General features: G+C 43.1%; 1 protein-coding gene across 2 annotated transcripts in view; it reads left to right on the top strand.

The window, feature by feature from the left end:
* The window catches only part of LOC126996624 (CCN family member 2-like), a 179,282-nt gene that overhangs the window by 115,485 nt on the left and 41,868 nt on the right, over positions 1 to 21,929 (top strand). For both annotated transcript variants that reach the window (XM_050857295.1, XM_050857296.1), the window contains one exon: positions 14,429 to 14,566. In XM_050857295.1, the coding sequence (XP_050713252.1) occupies positions 14,429 to 14,566 (138 nt within the window). The remainder of the gene's footprint in view (positions 1 to 14,428; positions 14,567 to 21,929) is intronic.

Raw genomic sequence — 21,929 nt, 5'->3', positions numbered from 1 at the left:
TCGATGCAAATTAATTACTGGTATGGTGATATTTGAGACTATAACCCTCCTCTCCCTAATAAAAGTATACCAAAACAGAGCGATAGACTGGGAACGATGGAATATGAAAAGACCCAAAGGAAGAATGTTTAGATTAGTCCTTGATGTACAGGAGTGTAAAAGGTTACGAGAGCCTTACATTGAAACAGGAACATAGAAGAACAAGGAAGAGAGGAATGGAGAGGTCAACGTTGTGCAAAGGAATGATGCAGGCTGATGATGAAGAGGAGGAGGAGGATTATGATGAAGAAGAGGAGAATGAGTCTAAGAGTATTGAGGCTAAGTAGAGGAACAGAGAGTCAAAAAGTAGAGGCGAATGAAAGCGTTTGGGAGATGTCAATGTTCTGCAGTGGAATGATACTGGCTGACCATGACGATGATGATGATGAGGCGGAGGAGGAGGAGGAGGAGGAGGAGGATAAGTAGAGGTTAAGCATACTATGTAAACTAAATATTAAGTGAGCGGAGTAATTCACGATTCTTAAAGTAACATGTTTGCGTTTACTTAAGATTTCAAACCAAAGCAAACAGACTCAGCAAGCTACTTAGTATGTGTGTGGGGGGGAGGGGGGTATATTTGTGTGTGTGTGTGTGTGTGTGTGTGTGTGTGTGTGTGTGTGTGTGTGTGTGTGTGTGTGTGTGTGTGTGTGATTGTATTTATATGTGTAACTGCGAGCAATTATATCCGTCAATCACTTTATTTTTTTTTCCCCGCTGCCTTCCGCCGCTTAGCTTTCCTATATCTCCGGCGGCCGACGTGATTAACGCGAGTTGAGTTTACCGCTAATTACCGTGTCAGAGGGAGGCAATTTCATGGCAGCGCGGAGAGTGACCTAATTTGTACCCAAACAGACTTGATACCAGCTCCGGAAACTCATTTGTAGTGCTACGCGGATTACTGGAATTTAAAGGTGATTTGACAAAGAGAATAATTATAATGAACGACCGATTGTGAGAGAGAGAGAGAGAGAGAGAGAGAGAGAGAGAGAGAGAGAGAGAGAGAGAGAGAGAGAGAGAGAGAGAGAGAGAGAGAGAGAGAGAGAGAGAGAGAGAGAGAGAGAGAGAGAGAGAGAGAGACAAACACGCACACGCACAGGCACACACACAGACACACAAAGAGAGAGAGAGAGAGAGAGAGAGAGAGAGAGAGAGAGAGAGAGAGAGAGAGAGAGAGAGAGAGAGAGAGAGAGAGAGAGAGAGAGAGAGAGAGAGAGAACAAAGCAACAGATAGACAAACAGATAGATAGACAAACACAAACACACACACAAACACACAGACACATACATCCACTGAAACACACAAAGAAAGACAAAGAAACATGCAGACAACCCACCAGACAGACAGACAGACACAGAGACCCAAATCATCCTTGACAATCCCTCTCTCCTCATCCGCTTCATTTCGCAAAGCAGGGATTGTCTCCGTGACCTCAGATGGAATGTTTCGTCTCGGCTCTCACGTCAGCATTAGGACATAACCAGACATGGGCCGTATACGAATATCTTATGCTGGGGAAATGAAGTCCTGCTGAGCTATTCCCTGGAGTCTTGCGCTGCATATTGATTTGTAATTGGAAAAAAGAATCGATAGCAGAGTTTAGCGTCTTATTTCTGGCTGCCAAGGGTTGAGGTTGCTCGTGAAGGCTAATTCGAGGTTTTGCACTCACTTCCTAAACTTTGCTTCGTCTGTGAGAGAAAAAGAGACAGCCAGAGAGAGACAAAGACTGAAAGAGTAACGGAAAAGTAGAGACATTTAGAGATTGACGGACAGCAAGACAGACAAACGGGCAATAGCTAAACACGAGAAGAGAAAAAAACGAATTGAGATAGATCGAAAACAAGCAGACTGACAGGCAAAGTGATGAATGGGCAACGTGAAAGACAGACGGGCAATAGCTACATACAAGAAGAGAGAAAGAACGAATAGAAAATAGATCGACCACTACTAGACTTTCCGCAGGTCGTTTCGCTCTAAATATATACCCTTGCGGTGGCCAATAATTCAGGGGCTGTCCGGGTAAGAGCTGGAGGCCGCCACTTCGCTGCGACCACATTCATACTCTGCTCAGGGGAGAGAAAATACAATGTTATGGTCCGGACATCTTTCACGGATCGCCTAAAAATGAACTCTTAGTGGGACGGAAAGACAATTGCCACAATGAGATTTTTGTAACAAGATGAGCACAAGTTTGGTTACAAGGTTGGATGTTTGTGGAATGAAAGCTGTTAGTGGTTTTTTTTTTTGTGAACTCGTTACTATAGCTATTATGACGAAAATGTGTAAGAGAGATAAGGAGATAAGTTGAAAGACAAAGCAGTCAAATACTAATACAGAAATAGACGTAAGTTAAATACATATTCACCTTAATCGACAGGTAGGTGGACAAATGAACAATAAATAAATGGAAAAGTAGATAGATAGGTAGACAGATGGATAGACTGACAGATATATAGATAGATAGATAGACAGATAGATAGATAGATAGATAGATGCACACATAAGTAGGTTGATAAACGGACGTAGGTGTCTCGAAGTATCGTCTTCAGTTGAATTGGAAAAAAATAATAAGTGGCGACCGCTGATGTATATGCCATTATCCTTTGCTGATCTACTACTACTACTACTACTACTACTAATAATAATAATAATAATAATAATAATAATAATAATAATGATAATACAATGATTAAAAACAAAACAGGTAACGAAACAAACATTAGTCAGTGGAAAGTTAAGTTACGAAATCACAGCCAAGCCTCAGTGTTGTTTCGTCAGACTGATATTACGAACAGATTATTATTATTATTATTATTATTATTATTATTATTATTATTATTATTATTATTATTATTATTATGCATGTTGGTGACCGCCGCGCAGGATTATTTCTATGTATGTTAACTTTTATATATATATTATGTTGAAGCGTCAGAGTCGTGGCTTAGGGCTCACGGGCAGAGGGTGTGTGTGTGGGGGGGGGTCGCAATACTATATGGAAAACCCGCCATTATTCTAAATTATTATTCATTAACTTTTTTTTTGTCTGTTTCAGTTGCACAATGGGAACGGTTTAAATGACATAATATTCTCTGGAGTCCAAAAGCCAGAGAGTGTGTTGTGTGGAACCAAATGCACTGCTGTTGATCCTCTTATTGCTACTATTGTTATGATTATTACTACTATTATCGTTATTATATGCAAGCGAAGTATTATTATTATTTTTAGTAGTAGTAGTGGTAGTAGTAGTGGTAGTAGTAGTGGTAGTAGTAGTAGTAATAGTAGCAGTAGTGGTAACAGTAGTTGTAGTTGTCGTAGTGGTAGTAGTAGTAGTAGTAGAGTAGTAGTAGTAGTGGTAGTAGTAACGCAACAACAACAACAACAACAACAACAACAACCACTAAACTGAATACTATAGTTATGCTCTGGCTCACACAACATTCTCTATTCTGGTCATTTATTCACACAAAAAAACTCCCTTTTCAAACGCATCGGAAACTGCTTTGGTGCAATGTATGGATAACAAAACTCATAAAACAAAGTGCGGTAACGCCTGCATGAAAGTATTAACACTATTCATTTATTATTTTTATCATTGTTATTATTACTGGTATTGTTATTATTCCCATCCCTCAACATGGTTAGCTATCTGTCGTCACATTTCGTCTATACTCCGTTCATATGATAAAGCCTAATAAATGACAAATAAATAATGATAATATAATCAATGATGAAGCCGAGAAGCCACCCATGTCTTCCTTCCCCTTTCTCTCCCTTTCCTTTCACTCTCTCTCCCCTTCTCTCCTCCTTTTCCTCTCTCTCTCTCTCTCTCTCTCTCTCTCTCTCTTCTCTTCATAGTTTTCATTCTTCTCCTACTTTTCCTTTTTCATTCTTATTTTTCTTTTTCTACAGCTACTTTTTCTTCCTCTCTTCCGCAAAACTTCATTCTCTCAATGTCTCATCTTCATCCTTCTCTTTTTCTTTCCCTTCTATTTCGTATTTTTCTACTTCTATTCTTTCCTTTCTGCCGCTTCCTACTTTTCTTCTCGGGCAGGTGAGCATGAACTGAGGAAGGGGAAGGTAGGCCTGAGTTCGAAGGGGGCATGGCTTGTATCTGGACTAGCTAATGACACTCACGGAATAGGGTAGGGGGAGGAGCTTATTCTCATGGCTAGAGTGAGCGAAGTATAGAAACAACACTGCTTTGTTTGTTTTCTGTGTGAACCACCCAATCACTAGCAGCCTGAGTTCGAGGGGGCGTGGCTTGTATCTGGACTAGCCAATGACACACACGTAATAGATTAGGGGGAGGAGCTTATTCTAGCGGCTAATGTGAACAACGCATAGAAACCATCGATTTGTCTGGTTTCTGTGGTTACGCAAGCTTTCATCCTCGCCTGAACCAACCATGTAAAAGGTACCTAAACATCCTGTATATAACATTAGTCTTTCCCTAGCAACGGTGTCTTGGAATGGCAATATGTGGATTTCATATCAAAGCAATACAGACCCACTCGAGTAAGATACAAGCTTATATTAAATTTCTGGCCACCTGAAGTACCAGTTTCCTTTTCAGTGGAGTTACAGTGTTATTAATTTTTAGGCACGCCGCAGTACGGACTCTTGTTAGAAGTGAATGAAAGGAGTTGGAAAATTATGATGGGAATGAAGTTTTGAGGAAGAGAAGAAAGAAAGCAGTAGAAGAAGAGAAAGAAGAAAACGAAAAAAAAGTGGAAAAAGTAGGAGAACAATGAGAAGGAAAATAAAATGTTGTGGAAGTAAAAAGAAGGATGACACGAAGGGGAAAGAATGATAGATAGATAGATAAATAAAGGAATAAATACATAGAGAGAGACTTAGATAGACACAGGTAGAACAAGAGGGAACGAAAGAATAAGAAAAGGAAATAAGAAAAAAAATAAGAAAAATACGAAGAAAAAGAAGTAGAAGAATGAAAAGGAAGAAACTGATAAGAAAGAAAAATTGAAGGATGAAGCAAAGGAGAAAGACATAGAGATAGATAGATAAATACATACATACATAGATAGATACAGATAGAGAACGAAAGTTTGAACAATATGACAAACAAACTACGCAAGCTGTTAATGATTCAAGGATAATAATAAGCGGTTAACGACACTAGGGAAAAAAAGCTTATATTGAATGTTGAGTAGTTAAATGTTATAAGCAACACTCCCATACACACACACATACACACACACACACACACACACACACACACACACACACACACACACACACACACACACACACACACACACACACACACACACCTATCCCACTCCTCCCCCCCACACGCTTCCACTGCCTGTCTATCTGTCTTTCATCCGTCTGTCTGTCCGTGTGTCAGTCTTTACTCACTAGAGACTTTAGATTTATTGGGATTTGTCGACGTTTGAAGAGAATGTTTGCAGCGCCTGAAAATAAAGACGAAAGGGGGAGAGGGGAGGGGCGCATAAACCCTTTGTGTGGAGTAGAAAATGCTGCAGGAGCTGGAAAAAAAATATAGGGAGTTTTAGAATATATTGCAGCTTGGACGATACAGGATTAAATGAAGAAAATATAGATAGATATATAGGTAGACAGATAGATAGGCAGGTAGGTAGGGGGATAGGTAGAGCGAGAGAGAAAAGAGAGAAGAGGGAAAGAAAGATGTAGAGTAGAAAGATAGGTGAATATATGTATCTGAATGTATGATACTTGACTAAAAGATGGAAGTATAGGAATAGATAGGCGTGAATATATGTATGTATGTGTGAATGTATATATGTATGTATAGAGGTAGACAGATAGGTAAGGAAAGAAAGAGAGGTAGAGAAAAGGAGAAGAAGAGAGAAGAAAGGTGACCCCACGATGAATATATATACTTAGATAGGAATGTAGAATGAGAAGAAGAGAAAGAGAGAGAGAAAAAGAGAGAAGAAGAGAGGAAAGCCCCACGACGCAGCAACAAGATAAAGAAAGGTTAAGGGAAGTGAAGTGAAGCGAAAAGCCAAAGAAGAAAATGGAAGCAAATTTTTAAGGAGTGAGATAAAGTTGGCGAAGGTGTTTGTGAGGGAAAAGTGTTGACATGGTAAAAACGGGGAAGGGAAGGGCGAGGGGAAGAAGGTTTGAAAGAGGGAGAAGGAGAAGGAGCGGGAGAGGAAGAGGGAGAGGAAGAGGAAGATGGAGAGGGAGAAGAAGAGGAAGAGGGAGAGGGAGAAGAAGAGGAAGAGGATGAGAGCGAGATAGAGAGAGCGATATATGGAGAGAGAGAGAGAGAGAGAGAGAGAGAGAGAGAGAGAGAGAGAGAGAGAGAGAGAGAGAGAGAGAGAGAGAGAGAGAGAGAGAGAGAGAGAGAGAGAGAGAGAGAGAGAAAGTTATATAAAAAAATTCGTGTTCTCATTCAATATATCATTAAGAAATCCAATCTTTTGCTTTCTTTCTTTCTTTGTTTCTTCCTCTCACTTTCATTTTTTTTCTTTTATTTTTTTCTTTATTTTTTCTCTTCTTTCTTTCTCTTTCGGTTTTTCTTTTTGCCATCATTTTTCCTCTCTTCCTTCCTTTCTTTCCTTCATTCTTTTCTTCCCTTCTTCCCTTTCTCTCTCTCTCTTTTTTTTCTCTTTCATTATTTTCTTTCCATTCTTTTCCCCTCACCCTCTCACGCCCACCCACCATCTCTCCTCCTTCTCCTCCTCCACCTCCTACCTTTCTCTCTCCCTCTCTCCTACCCCCTCCCTCCCATCCCTCTCCCCACATCAAGCCATTCACAACTCCACCGCCAAAACACTCCACTCGCCCTCACTTTCCTCTCCTCTTCTCTAACTTTCCCTTCTCCTGCGGCCATTTCGCCCGGACGAGGTAAAAAACAGTAGCCAGCTCGAAAAGTTTGGCCGGAAAGCGAAGCGATGGAAAACAGGAACGCAATACTAAAGCGGCGTTTGAAGCTTTCGGAGAGGGGAAGGAAGAAGGAGGGAGCAGGGCACACCGCTAAGAGAAAGAAGAATGGGAAGCAAAAAAATAAAAAAAAAATAAAAAAGGGCCAGATTGCTAATATTGAAAACGGGTCTTGAGAGCGGAACTAACCAACGATGCGCGGGATGATTATAATTATTACTTAAGTGGTGGCGTTTGAATCTTTTAGAAAGGGAACGGAAGGAGGGAGGAGGGCACACCGCGAAGAGAAAGAAGAATGGGAAACAAAAAGAAAATGGGCCTGATTGATAATATTGAAAACGGGTCTTGGGAGCGGAACTAACCAACGATACGCGGGATGATTATCATTATTACTTAAGTTGTGGCGTTTGAAGCTTTTGGAAAGGGGGAAGGGAGTAGGAGGGAGGGAGGGAACAACGCTAAACTCGATCAGACGAAGAGAAAGAAGAATTGAAAACAGAAAAAATGGTGGCGTTTGAATCTTTCGGAAAGGGGGGAGGGAGTAGGAGGGAGGGAGGGAACAAGGCTAAACTCGATCAGACGAAGAGGAAGAAGAATGGGAAACAGAAAACTATGGTGGCGTTTGAAGCTTTCGGAAAGGGGAAGGAAGGAGGATGGGAAGGAGGGAGGGCGCGATAGTCGATCAGGCGAAAAGAAAGAAGAATGGGAAACAGAAAAAAGGGGTGGCGTTTGAAGGTTTCGGAAAGGGGAAGGAAGGAGGATGGGAAGAGAAAGAAGAATGGGAAACAGAAAATAAGGCCAGATTGCTATTATGGAAAACGGGGTGTCTTCGAAGCGGAACTAACGAGGTGCAGAGGATTATTAATATTGGTTGGATTACTTAAGAAAGGAGAAGGAAGGAGGAAGGGCACACCGCAGAAGCCGATCAGGCGAAGAAAAAGAAAGAATAATGGGTAACAAAAGAAAAAGAGGACCAGATTGCTGTATTATTGAAAACGGGTATCTTCGAAGCGGAACTAACGATGTGCGGAGGATTATTATTATTATTGGTTGAATTACTTAAGTGGGTGATGGTGGTGGGGATGGGAGGGTGGTAAGAGGCACCGTGTAATGTAATTCTTTGCTAATGGTTTTCCGCGCCATTATCGGTGATGGTGTTGTTAGCGGACGTTTGTTACTGGTCGGCTTCTCGCTGCAGACAAAAAGAAAAAGATCAAGTGATGTAGACGAAGAGAGAAAAAGCAGAAGAAAGGGAAAAATTAATAATAACAGACCTTGGTGGTATGTCAAGTAGAAGAAAACACTGAGTGGGCGGAGATATAAAAAGACAAGTGTGTGTAGCGGGAAAAGGACAAAAAAGGGACGTTCCAGTGATGTAGGAAGAAAGAGAGTGAGTAGCAAGGAAGGGAAAGAATAAATGATGAAAAGCCTTGATGGTATATAAAGTAGAAGGGTGAGGGGAAGGAGGAAAAAGAAAAGCGTTGAATGGCGTGCGAGAAAGGAGAAAGCAGTGAATAGCGAGCAAAGGGGAAAAAAAAAGGTCTAGTGATGTAGAAGGAAGGAGAGAGAGCAGGAGGGAAGGGGCAGAATGAATAATAAAGAGCCTTGAAGTAGAAGAGGGAGAGGGAAGAGGAAAAAAGAGTGTTGAATGGCATTTTGGGAGGGGAGAAACTAGTGTGAAATGGGAAAAATAAAAAAAATAAAAACTTGCAGAAGAAAGGAGAGGGCAAAGAGGAAGAGACTGAATGAGTAATGAAAAGCCTTAGCGTTGTGTGAAGTAGAAGAGGGAGAGGGAAGAGGAAAAAAGAGCGTTGAATGGCATTTTGGGAAGGGAGAAACTAATGTGTAACGGGAAAAATAAAATAAAAAAAAACTTGCAGAAGAAAGAAGAGGGCAAAGAGGAAGAGACAGAATGAGTAATGAAAAGCCTTAGCGTTGTGTGAAGAAGAAGAGTGAGCCGAAACATGAAAAGAAAAGGGTCTAGTGATTTAGAAGAAAGAAGAAACAAGAGACAGAATGAATAATGAAAAGCCTTAGCGTTGTGTGAAGAAGAAGAGTGAGCCGAAACATGAAAAGAAAAGGGTCTAGTGATTTAGAAGAAAGAAGAAACAAGAGACAGAATGAATAATGAAAGGCGGAAAGAAGTAAAGAAAATGGTTAAGTAATGTACATAGAAAGAGGGAAAGAGAGGCAGGCAAGGGAAAGACTGAATAATGAAAGATCTTAGTGGAATGTAAAGTGGAAGAAGAAAACCTTGAGTAAGTGGAAAGAGGCAAAGAAAAGAACTACTAGGGTTGGATGAGGAAAAGGAAAGCAGTATATAAGCAGGGAATGGAAAATTAAAAAGCAGTGGGTGTGTGAGAGAAAGCAGGAGAAAGCAATTACTGAGCGCAAAATAATAAAAAGTCAAGACTGCCGGCATAGGAAGGAAAACTGTAGTGAATAGGAGGGAAAAGGAAAGAAAGGAGTGACTTGAATGACGTGGGAGGGAGGAAGAAAGCGGGAGAGAGGAAAAAGAAGAGATTGAAAGGCTTAGGTAGTGTGGAAGGAAGAAAAAGCAGCAGGCAAGGAAGAAAAAGATGAAAAATGAGCTCTGAGGCCGTAGGAGGAAGGAAAAGTAGTAGTAGTAGTAGTAGTAGTAGTAGTAGTAGTAGATGAATTTAAAGAGACCCTCCTTCCCATTGAAAATAAAAAAAAAATATAAAACTTGGAAACAGAAAAATAATAATAGACGGAAAACAAATGGAAGGCAAATAGAAAAACAAGAATTGAAAAATACAATACACAAAAAACAGAGGCCCAAAAAATAAATAAATAACACCAAATAGATAATAAAAATTAAAAACAACAGAGAAAAAGGTCAGTAAGCCAAAATCGACTCCTCTCTTCTTTTTTCTTTTACCTAGGCCTATGTCGCCGGTAGGCTTTTTTGGTGTGGTCTGATGGTCGGCCCCGGCCCATAGTGGCACAGGCAATTGTTAATAATGGCGCCATCTTGCTTGGCTCATGCTGCCCCCTAGCCCATCTTTGAGCCTCTCTTTTATAGACAGAATTTAGGTGGTCTTCAGGACAGCATGTGGGTAGTCTTAGGCCACTCGGCGGTGACTGAAAAATCCCAGGGTGTGGCACCAGGCGGGACGCGAACTCCCGTCCTCCTGGAAGCGGCGCCGGCACGCTAAACATTCAGCCACCTCCTCCCCTGTTCGTATTCACAATTCCAAACAGCAAAAAGCAAACACAAAACAAACAGAGACCAATAAAACACTGAATAAAGAATTCCGAAAAAAAAGACTTCCGGAAAAAAAAGACTCCTGGAAAAAGAGACTTCCGAAAAAGAAAACTGCCTAGAAAAAGTCTTCTAGGAAAAACACCAGTAAGCGAAAATCGACCTCCAGTTCATGTTCACAATTTCCAACGTTAGAAAAAAACACGAGGGTGACGCAGCCAGCCAGGTGAGGTGTGGCGCTAATTAACCTAGGCAGGTATATGTGTGTGTGTGTGTGTGTGTGTGTGTGTGTGTGTGTGTGTGTGTGTGTGTGTGTGTGTGTGTGTGTGTGTGTGTGTGTGTGTGTGTGTGTGTGTGTGTGTGTGTGTGTGTGTGTGTGTGTGTGTGTGTGTGTGTGTGTGTGTGTGTGTGTGTGTGTGTGTGTGTGTGTTTTCTTGTTGTAGTTCATCCTTTTAACCTCTTTTTCTCTTTTCTCTTAAGTCTGAGTTGCTTGCAGAAAGGTCAAGGGTGGAGGAGGAGGAGGAGGAAGAGGAGGAGGAGGAGGAGGAGGAGGAGGAGGAGGAGGAGGAGGAGGAAAAGGAAGAAGAAGAGAAGGAGGAGGAGGAGAGGGAAAGAGTGTGAGAGAGAATTTCATGGTGAACGTGTGTGTGGGGGGTCGAAATAGATAGATAGATAGATAGATAGATAGATAGATAGATAGATAGATAGATAGCCAGCGATTGAGACAGAGATAATATTTAACTACAGTCTTTATACCATTTATCAAAGAGTGAACACGAGAATAAGTGTGAACGAAATACGTGAATAAATGAATAACAATGAGTGACAGAGTGAGAGAGTTATGGAGGTAGCGGGTGGGTACATTATGCGTAGAGAGTGATCGAGTGGGTACATTATGCTTCGGGAGTGAGCGACGAGTGGGTACATTATGCGTAGGGAGTGAGCGATTGGGTACATTACGCGTGGGACACCTTTCCTTATCCCGCACCCAACACCTACTGCTACAGAAGGCTTTAACCTGCGCCGAGGGGCAAACATATGGCCCTGAGCGATCCCTGAAGACAGCTAGAAGACGCGGCGACAGCTTGATGGCCCTACACAAAGAGATAAACCGCAAGGGAAGGAAGATGAGATGAAGAAGGAGGAGGAGAAGGTGGTGGATGGGGAGAAGGAAGGAGACGAGGAGAAGGAGGTGGAGGAAAAAAAGAAGAAGGATGAGAGGGAAAATATTACTCGAGGGATGTGTCGGAGAAGAATGAAGAAGGAAAGTGTCATTAGAAGAGAGGAAGAACGAAGAGGAGAATGGTAGATCGAGTTGTAGACGAAGAGGAGGAGAGGGAGAAGAATGATGAGGAACAGGAAGTAGAAAGGTAATGAATAGAGGAGCAGGAAACAGGAGAAGCAGAAAAGGAGTCGAAAAACAAGGAGAAGAAGAGTGATAACACAGAAGAAGGATCATGAACAAAAGCGTAACATAAAAAGAATAAAAAGAAGAAGAGAAGAAAATAATACACTACCACACAGTTAATAGAAGAAAATAAGACTGAAGGAGGATAGATAATTGCACTGATAAGAAAACGAGAAAGGAAAGATCGAAATAGCTGGAAAAGGAAAGTTGTAGAAATCGAAGCAGGAGAAGGAGGAGAAGAAGGAGGAGGATGAAGAGGAAGAGAATGAAGAAAGAGGAGGAGAAAGAGGTAAAGGATGAGGAAGAGAAAGAGGAGAAGGGAAAGGAGGATAATAAGATAGCTCAGTCTCCGATCCTGGCACACATTCAGCCTCGCTCCCGTGGTTCATCGGATCAAAGCAGCCACTTCGCAATGCCTCCGCCGCCCCGAACCCCACTTACGGCCACTCACTCGACCGCGACCTCTTGTATCACACTGCATTGCTCTCTCGCTCTCTCTCTCTCTCCTTCCCTGGCTCTTCCCTCTCTCCCTGGGCCTTCTCTTGCCTTACCCTCCCTTCCCTTCACCTTCCCTCTCCTTCTTTCCCTTTCCCCATCCCTCTCTCCTTCCTTGGCCCTTCCCCTCCCTTCCTCTTCCTCTGTACCCGACCCTCCCCTCTCCCCTCTCCTTTCTTCGCCCTTCCCCTCTCTCCCCTCTCCTTTCTTGCCCTTCCTCCTCTCTCCCTCCTTCCCTCTCTCCTTCCCTCCCTCCCTCCTTGGCCCTTCCCTTCCCTTCCCTTCCCTTCCCTTTGTACCCAGCCTGACCCTCTCCCCCAGTGTCCCAAGCGCGTTCCTCTTAAACCTTTTTCTTCTTCGTCCTTCTCTTTCTTTTCTTTCGTCTTTGGTTTATAGTTTGCCAAATTTTTCTCTTGTTCCTCTTTCATTCTCCCAGTCTTTCATTCTAACTCCCTCTTAAACTGTTTTCTTCTCCTTTTTCCTTCTCAATCTTCTCTAGTTTGTAGCTTCCAAAATATTTCCTTTCTTTTCTTCCTTGTCTTTTCTTTCTTCCTCTTTATTTCTCTTTCAGTCCTTCCATTCCACCTCTCTCTCTTTAACCTGTTTCGTCTTCTTCCTCCTTCTCTTTCTTCTTTATTTTTTAGCATCCCAAATCTTTCTCCTTCCTCTTTTCTTTCCCCCCTCGTCATCTCTTTCTTTCTTGATCTTTCTCTCTCCCAGTCATTCTTTATTCCTTTTTCATTAAGCTTATTCTCCTTCCTCTTCTTTCTGTTTCTTCTTTAGTTCTCAGCATCTCAAATCTTTCTTTCCTCTCTTCTTGCTCCTACTCTCTTACTCTCCTCCTCCACTCTCCTCTCCTTCTCCCTCTTAAAGCATGTCTTTCTCCTCCTCCTTCCCTTCCTCTTTCAGATCCGCGGCCCTCATTCCATCTCGCTCCCTAAGCCCTTTCTTCCCCTCTTCCACTTTCCTTTCCCTTCTTCATCGTTGTTCCTCGCCCCCTTCTTCTTCCTCTTCATCCTCCTCTTAAAGCTTTCCTCTTCATGTCTTTCTCGACCTCTTTTACTTCCTCAATCATCGCCTTTCTCTTCTTTCCTCCTCGACTGATATTCTCTTCTTTTTTTCGCTCTTTCTCTTTCTTCTTCCTTTTCCTCCTCTTCAAGCTTTTTTTCCTTGTGTGTTTCTCGACCTTCTTTATTTCCTTAATCATCATCGTTCTTTTCTTCATTCTTTTGTACTTCGACTCTTATTTCCTGTCTTCCTTCTCTTTCTCTTCCTTACTTTCTTCCCGACTGTCATTTTCTTTTCGACTATCTTTCTTTTCTTTCTGTTTCTTTTTTTTACTTTTTTTCTTCTTTCCCTTATTTTTTCTTTTCTTACTTCCTAATTCTTATTACCTTCCTTCCTTCTCTCTTTCTTTCTTTTCCTTATTTACTCCCACGACTCTCATTTCCTTTATCTTCCTCCTCCTGTCTCATTCTTCCCCTTCTTTACTTCTACAACCTTCATCATCTACCTTATCCCTGTTCTTCCTCCCCTCTCATTCATTTCCTTCCTTATTTTCTCAACTCTCGTTTTCTTTATCTTCTTCCTCCTCCTCATTCTGTCCCTTCTTTACTTCCGAAGCCTTTATCCCCCTACCTTATCCCTTCTCTTCTTTAGTTCCTTCCTTCTTTCCTTCGTTCCTTCCCTCGTTTACTGATCATATCACGTGGAAGAAATAACGTCGACGGTTCTTCATTTGCACCACCTCACTCGTTACGAAGGAAAATGGAGTGGGAGGAAGAGAAGGAGAAGAGGGAGGAGGAGGAGGAAAAGAAAGTTTGTTGTATATATAGAAGGAGAGAGCAAGGAGGGTGAGGAAAATGAACAAGAAGGAGGAGGAGGAGTAGGAAGAGTAATAGAAGGTTGGTTATATCTATAGAAAGAGGGACACAGAGAGAGAGAGAAAGAGCAAGGAGGGTGAGGAAAGAACAGAGGCCTGAATGGATAGCTTGGATGAAGGAGATTGAACCGTACAAGGTGGAGGGGAGGATTTTGCCTTTTGCGACGGAAAAAAAACGGGAAGAGGAGGAAGAAGGGGACGAGGAGGAAGGAAGGGAGGGAGGGAGGGAAAGGAAGGAGGGCGAGCGAGCGAGAGGGAAGGGACGAAAGGAAGGAAGGAGGGAGGGAAAGAGGGAGAGAGGGAAGAATTGTATACGAATTGAGGGAGACATGAAAAAAATGGGAAAGGGCTTAGGGGAATATGGAGGAGAGAGAGAGAGAGAGAGAGAGAGAGAGAGAGAGAGAGAGAGAGAGAGAGAGAGAGAGAGAGAGAGAGAGAGAGAGAGAGTCATACTGATGATGATGTTGATTATGCTTCTTCCAGATGAGTGTGGGCGGCTGGGCGTTGGCGGCGGCGTGGTGGGTAGCGGTGTGGGCGGCGGTGGCGGCGGGGCAAAGGGCGCCGTGCTACCAGTGTGAGCTGTACCGCGACGCCCACCCTCACTCACGCCCCTACAACGCGGTGAGTACTACCTCTCCCCCTGCAGGCTACACTACTTTGTTTCCTTGTTTATGGTGCTGCCAATAGTGCCGGTAGAGTCTCTTAACCCTACCCGATCTGAGGGGAGACAAATCTGGCGTCCCCTCAGGCACTCCGATCAAAACGATACACTTTTTTTTTTACTTCCCACTTGTTTCTTTTCACTCATTACTCATTATTGTTTTACACTATTGATTCGGTACCAGTATTTAGTGTTCATGAGCGTTATCGTTGTTCAGATAAACGAGTACGATGCTAGGTGTTGCGAGCGCGAAAATTTGAAAACGTCGGATCGGATAGGGTTAAGGGGCCTCTTCGACGACCCCATTCCGTTAGTGGCGCAGGCGAATTTTATTTATAGTGGCTACCGTGGTATATGACTCGTTGCTTTCCCCATACTGCCCCCCGGTGCCCCTCTTGAACGAACTCGCTAAAGTTAGAGTTGACTGAAGATCTGGGCAGCATGTGGGTAATCTTCCGCCACTCGACAATGGGTGGAAATTGCCGTCGTGTATCGGTGGGACTCGAACACACACCTACGCTCTCAAACTTCCCATTGCACTCTTTTCCCTTTCGTAGCTTTCTTTCTCCTCTATTACACCCTTAGGATTCATTCACATCATTAGACCCTCGACAATACTGACTGAAAAACACACACACACCTACGCTCTCAAACTTCCCATTGCAGTATTTTCCCTTTCCTTGCATTCTTTCTCCTCTATTACACCCTTAGCAAAGACGTCTATGCCTTCACTCACATCATTAGACCCTCGACAACACTGACTGCAAAACACACACACACACCTACCTACGCTATTTTCATGTTTTTCTCTTTCTTTTTTTATATTTTTTTCTCTTCCATGGATCCTCGCTCTCACTCTCACTACTGTTCCTTCATTACATTCCTCTTTTTTTCCTTTTTTATACTTTTTTGTGATGTGTGTTACCTCTGACCTTTTGCTTTCCCTTATCCTTAACCTGTAATCAATCTTCCATACATGTAAATATTTAAACATACATCTACGGTCCACTATAGCTTCCTCACTCCTTTAGTCCATCCACCTCATCTATCCAATCACTTTTTGCCTCAGCTCCACTATTCTACCTCATCTAATCCCTTTCAACCAGCCATGTAAACCAACTCCCTCACGCATACTCACTTACTCGCTCTCTCTTTTAGCTTCCTTATTCCCTTCCCTCTATTACTTACTCCCATCCATTATCTCACTTTTAGCTTCAACTCCTCTACTCTACCTCATCCAATCCCTTTCAACCAGCCATGTAAACCGTATCAACTCCCTCACGCATACTCGCTTACTCGCTCTCTCTTTTAGCTTTTTTATTCCCTTCCCTCTATTACCTACTCCTATCCATTATCTCCCTTTTAGCTTCAACTCCTCTATTTCACCGCATCTAATCCCTTAAACCAGCCATGTAAACCGTAATGACTCGCTCACGCATACTCACTTACTCGCTCTCTCTTTTAGCTTCCTTATTTCCTTCCCTCTATTACCTACTCCCATCCATTATCTCCCTTTTAGCTTCAACTCCTCTATTTCACCGCATCTAATCCCTTTAACCAGCCATATAAACACTATTAACTCCCTTACGCATCGCTACCCGCTCTCCCAATCTCTTAATCAAGCTCTTTGGCTCCACTTGGTGCAGTACTAATATCGGCCTCCTTCACCTGAGCCACTTACCTGCAATCTACGCACACTTCATTAGCTCACTTACGCCCCGCTTCCGTTACTCGCAATATCTCCGTAGCTCCTCTCCCAGGCGTCTCCTAACATCTATCTACATTCCACTTGTTTACTTTATAGATCTATCACTCACCACGCAAACCCTTAACCAGCAGTCTTCGTACATACCATTATCTCCATTATATACGTACAATCTTTCTATTCCGCCCCTTGAGTCCTTTTTCTGACGTCTTTTAACAGGTAATTACATTCTATTAGCTCACCTACTCGATAGACGCGTCACTAACACTGTCAGTAGCTTATATCTCATCTCTGACAGCTACAGCGCCTCATCCTTTACCTCAATCCCTCTATTCCTCTTCAAAGTCCATTCCCAGACGCCCCTGAACAGCTATGTACATTCCATTAGCTCACTTACCCGATAGACCCGTCACTCATATCCCTTACAGTAGCTTACTCTCCATCTCTGACGTCTGTGGCACCTCTAATCGCCTTAATGAAAGGAAGAGACGATGCACTGATAATATTTCGCCTAATACCCGAAGACGAATAGGGTGAAATAACAGAGTGATAAGAACCAAGTTAAATAGGAGAAGCAAATAAAGAATGAAGCAATACGCAGAACTTGGGTGATGTCTTGTTTCTTGTGTTTGTGTGTGTGTGTGTGTGTGTGTGTGTGTGTGTGTGTGTGTGTGTGTAATTCACCACGGCCTGATCACGAGTTGGACTTGCTTTCGCCAGCAGGTACCCTCACGACGTGAGCAAGTGCTCATTATTATCGATCTCTGGGTACTGCCAGGACCTCACACACCACACACCCCATCCCCCTTGCTCAAGGGGACAGTAACCATTCCTAATCAACGGAAAAAATCCGGCCTGAGCGGGGCTCGAACCGGCGCCTTTTTGGCCGTGAAGCCTTGCAGCGCGGCGCTCTAACCGACTGAGCTGCCAGAGTGTGTGTGTGTGTAACACACACACACTTCCATGGCGTTTTCATTCCAGTTGTGTTGTCAAACACTGCCCCTAAGTGTTTCGCTTCTGTTACTTCTTTTATTTGTACATTTTCTGTTTGTATGTTAACTTATCCCTGCTCTTTTCCAACAGTCATTAACTCTCTTTCCCCAAGGTTTAGTTTAACCTTCACCTCAATCTCTTTATTCCTCCTCTGAGTCCTCACCCAGACGCTTCTGAACATCTATTTGCACTCCATTAGTTTTCTTACTCCACAGTCCCGTCACTTATATCCCTTTCAGTCGCTTACTCACCATGTCTGACGTCTAAAGCACCTCTCAGCGCCTCAACCTTCACCTCAATCTTTCTATTCCTCCTCTCAGCCCTTTTCCAGACGCCTATCAACAACTATTTCCATTCCATTAGTTCTCTTACTCCATAGACTCGTGGCTTACAACCCATCTCTATCGTCTATAGCACCTCTCAGCGCCTCATCCTTCGCCTCAGCTCTTCTCTCTATTCATCCTCTGAGTCTTTTTCCTAGCGTCCCTGAACAAGTATTTGCACTCCATTAGCTCACTTACTCCATAGACCCGTCACTCACAATCCATCTCTGGCGTCTATAGCACCTCTCAGCGTCTCATCTTTCACCTCAATCCCTCTATTCCCCCTCTAAGCCCTTTCCCAGACGCCGGCTTCCCTCCATCCCGCGAGCACTCCGCCGCCCTCGATCCAGCCCCGTCGCCCACTTCCCCGGACTCTCAAAGAAATATTGGGTGTCACTCGAGACTCTTCCTCTCTTTCCTATGACAGTCTGAAGGGTTCTCGGCGCCTTATACCTCCCCTTCAGATGATTGGGAGCCACACTCGTCTTTGGCAAGGCCTTCCCTCCCCTTGCCCAGCACGCAACGGCTTTCCATACCACGTGAGCGTCCATAAATTCTTCCTCGTGCCATCAGCTCCCATCCCTTAGAGTGGAGGCGCGCCGGTTCTTGCAGGGCCGCCGGGCGAAGGAGCGGAAAAAGTGTTGGTTCCCGCAGCTGGAAAACTCTCCAAGGCGCCCCTGTGTTTGCTCGGCCCACACGCGCCTGATCCATGTGCTCGGAGCGGCGTGAGAGGTACAGGCGGCGCGGAGTGGAGTTGGGCATATTATCCTCAGTGATGGGAAGGTCCGGGAGGCTGGGTGTAGCGGGGCTTGCGGGATGTGTGTTTTCCTGCTCGGGTTTTCTTCTTTTCCTTTTTTGTGATGTGCGCTACAGCCTCTGACCTTTGGCTCTCTGAATATTGGTTATGCCTTATTTAGTTTACTTCTTGGGGTTTAAGGAAAGAGTACATGTGTATAAATACTTCAATAGCACGAAATACTTCCAGCTAACGACCTCTTTCCTTTCCTTTCCTTATATAAACCTATTTGCTCTATTTCAGGCTTTGCTATTACGTTCTAGTCCTTGTCCTCTTTTCTTTTTTGCAATGTAGGAACCGAATCAACCCTCCCCCCAACACACACACACACACACACACACACACAGCAACACACACGCACAGAAAAAAAAAGAATTACCGGACAAAAGAAGAGTTCAAAAAAGAGAATAATCTAATCTAGTTCTCGAGGCGTCTTGATACCTCCTCCGTGACCGTTTGTTTCCTCGAGGCATCCGATTCTCTTTCCACTCGCAAAACCTTCAAATTTCCTTTCCTTTCTCCCAAGCCTCGCCAAGCCGTCCGAACTCAGAGCAAGGCGGGCGGACGGACGGACGTGTTGTTTGTTTCGGAGGCTGTTTTTCTCCCTTTCTTTTTCTCTTTCCCTCTCTCTTTCTGGAGCGTTCAATTGAGTTTTCTTTCTACCGGACCGGCCGAGGAAACTTTTGCAAGCGATGAGGGTAACGAACCAACATGTGAGGATTTTTTTTTCTTTTTTTCTTCATTTCCGAAAAAGAGATAATGGCGCTTCCCGATACAGTAAATACGTAAGGATCTTTGTAGTGCGTTCTCATACGTTATGGTAATGGTAACTAAATACAGATCTTTGTAATGTTTTATTTTACGGTATGAGAAAGAGGCTAACGGCAAAATGAATATGTAAGACTGTGCTCGCAACTTTGGAAAGAAAATAGAGAAGATAAAAGAGTGAGAGAGAGGGATTTAGCTGTGTATGAATGTCGATTACCTCATTTTTATTGCATCTATCGTAAAAGAGCAATTCAAAAGCACATTTCTTCCTGATAAATTAGTAAGTGGAAGTTCTGATGCCTTTCCAGTGTGACCGTTTTCGTTTTAATCACATACGCCGTTAAATAGCATTGATTAATCCACAAAAAAAAATCACCGTTGCTATAGTAGTTTTGCTGGATTATGTCGAATATCACTTAAATTTTAATCACATTCATAGACACAAAATTAGTGTAAACGCCTTCTATTATCAAATCAATAAGTTTCTCCTGAGGGTATTTTCTATTATGAAATAGATTATATAAACCCTTTTTCATCATCAAATCAAATAAGTTTCTCCTGAGGGTATTTTCTATTATGAAATAAATTATATAAACCCTTTTTCATCATCAAATCAAATAAGTTTCTCCTAGGGATATTTTCTTTTATCAAATCAATAAGTTTTTCACAAGGGTATTTTAAAGGACTCCATCTACCTATATTCCCGTTTTCAGTCCCATCTGCCGTAAAGTGACGTCGAACACCACCCTGACTTTTTACCTCGATGACGGAGGCGTTTTAATCACATGCATATACGGGGAATTAACCTAAACGCTTCATACCATCAACTCAATAAATTTCTTATGATCATATTTTCTATCGCTCCATAACCCTATATTCTTTTTTCTTTTATTTTTTTACTTCAAAGGATACGACTCAAAGGCAACAAAAAGAGTACAAAAAAAAGCCCGCTACTCGCCGCTCCCCCAAAAGTAAATAGTAAAGAGTAGTCCCATCTGCCGTAAAGTGACGCCGACACTCCCTGACTTTTATAGCTCGATGACGGGGACGCGATGAAGTATGAACACGGCGAGAGGTTCACAGCGCCCTTAGCCGATTAGCGGGCTCGTCCGGCGGCTCTGTGCTCTTCGGGGACTCGCATATCGCGCACGTACCGGTTAATTCAGTGTATTGACAGCTGCTGACCGGGAGGAAAGCGGTGGGCGAGGGTGGGGAGAGGGCAGCGGGGTGGGTTGTTCGGGGACAGGGGTGAAGGGGCGGGTGGCTATAACGGTAATGGAGCTGCGGTGATTGGGGAGGCAGTGAGAGACAGGGGCAGGTGTTGTGTTAGCGCCGGAGATATCGCCTTTTTTAACGGGGTCTCAATACAGTTAACTTGTTTTTTTTTTCCTTTATCCTTATGTCTAGCGTCACCTCAGTTCGTTCTTTTATTGACTAACTTTTGTTTACATATTTCATTTTTGTGGTATATTTAAATGGTGTTCCTTCTCCTTTTCTTCGCCGCATCTCGTTTTTCTATTACCTAGCATTCGTTTTCATACTTCTGTCCTTTTTGACAGTTCTAAATGACTTTCTTCCTTGTGCTAATCTTTCCTTTTTCCTTCCTCATGTCTCGCTCAACTTCAATTCATTCTTTTTTTACTTAACTGTCCCTTGTTTTCATACTTCTGTTCTTCATGATATGTCTATATAGTTCTCTTCCTTCTTCCTTTCTTCCCTTTTTTCTGTTTTCATGTCTTGCTTCACTTCATTTCATTCATACATTAACTAACCCATGTTTTCATACCTCTATTCACTTACAACCACTCACTGAAGCTCATCTTCTGGCTATAGAGACAAAAGGTTCCCAGGGACTATACAATACATCCTCGGTCCCCTCAACTCCCCTTCTGAGGACACTAAAGACCAGCTGGGAGAGTGAGGGGAAGGGGGAGCCGCGGTGTAGCCAATATCGGAGAGTTACGACGGTGAGAGGTCCCGCAGGAGTGTGTGCTTGCCTTAGTACGAGCATGGCAAGGAGGGGAACATTGAGGGGGTCGTGCGGGCCAGGAAGAGGACAAGCCTGAGGATGTGAGGAGGAGAATGAACGAGCAGGGAGAGATAAGGGTAAAGAGTAAGTGGGTCGAAAAAGGAGTGTAGTGCTGAAGGAGGAAGGTGAAGATGATGTGGTCAGGGCCAGGACGAGGGAGGGTGAACGAATGTGGATGAGGCTTCGGTAAGGTTATAGAAAGAATCTGAAGAGTTAGTGTGGCGAGAATACTTGCGGGAAAAGGATTTCTAATGGAGGAAATGTTATTTTTGGCTATCAAGACAACATTAGAGAATTGGCAGCGAAATTAGGAGTGCTTTTTCACCGCATAAGAGGCTGCTCAATTGTATGTTAAGGAATAAACAAGAAAATTCGCTTGCAAAACGTTTAAGTTGTAGGCAGGAGGACATACCGACAAAGAAAGGCGGACGAAAGGATTCCAAAGAAGAAGAAATTTAACGTTCAACTATTAGAGAACACCAGAGAACTAGCAAGCGTAGTAAAGACATTGATTGAAGAATTGTGAACGAAGAAATTGCACGTTTAGTTATTAAGAGAACACCAGAGAATTACCAACAGTGGCGAATATACTTGACTAAGGCATTACGAAACGAGGATATTGAACGTTCAACTATAAGAGGAAAACAAATTCAGAAAACTAACAAGAATATTTAACATTAACTTACAGAACATGGGAGGGTCGGCGGCT

This window comes from Eriocheir sinensis, chromosome 10, assembly GCF_024679095.1.
Source record: "Eriocheir sinensis breed Jianghai 21 chromosome 10, ASM2467909v1, whole genome shotgun sequence".
In the NCBI taxonomy this organism is placed as follows: Eukaryota; Metazoa; Arthropoda; class Malacostraca; order Decapoda; family Varunidae; genus Eriocheir; species Eriocheir sinensis.
Note: the sequence above shows the minus strand (reverse complement) of the source record. Positions and strands in the feature narration are given on the sequence as shown.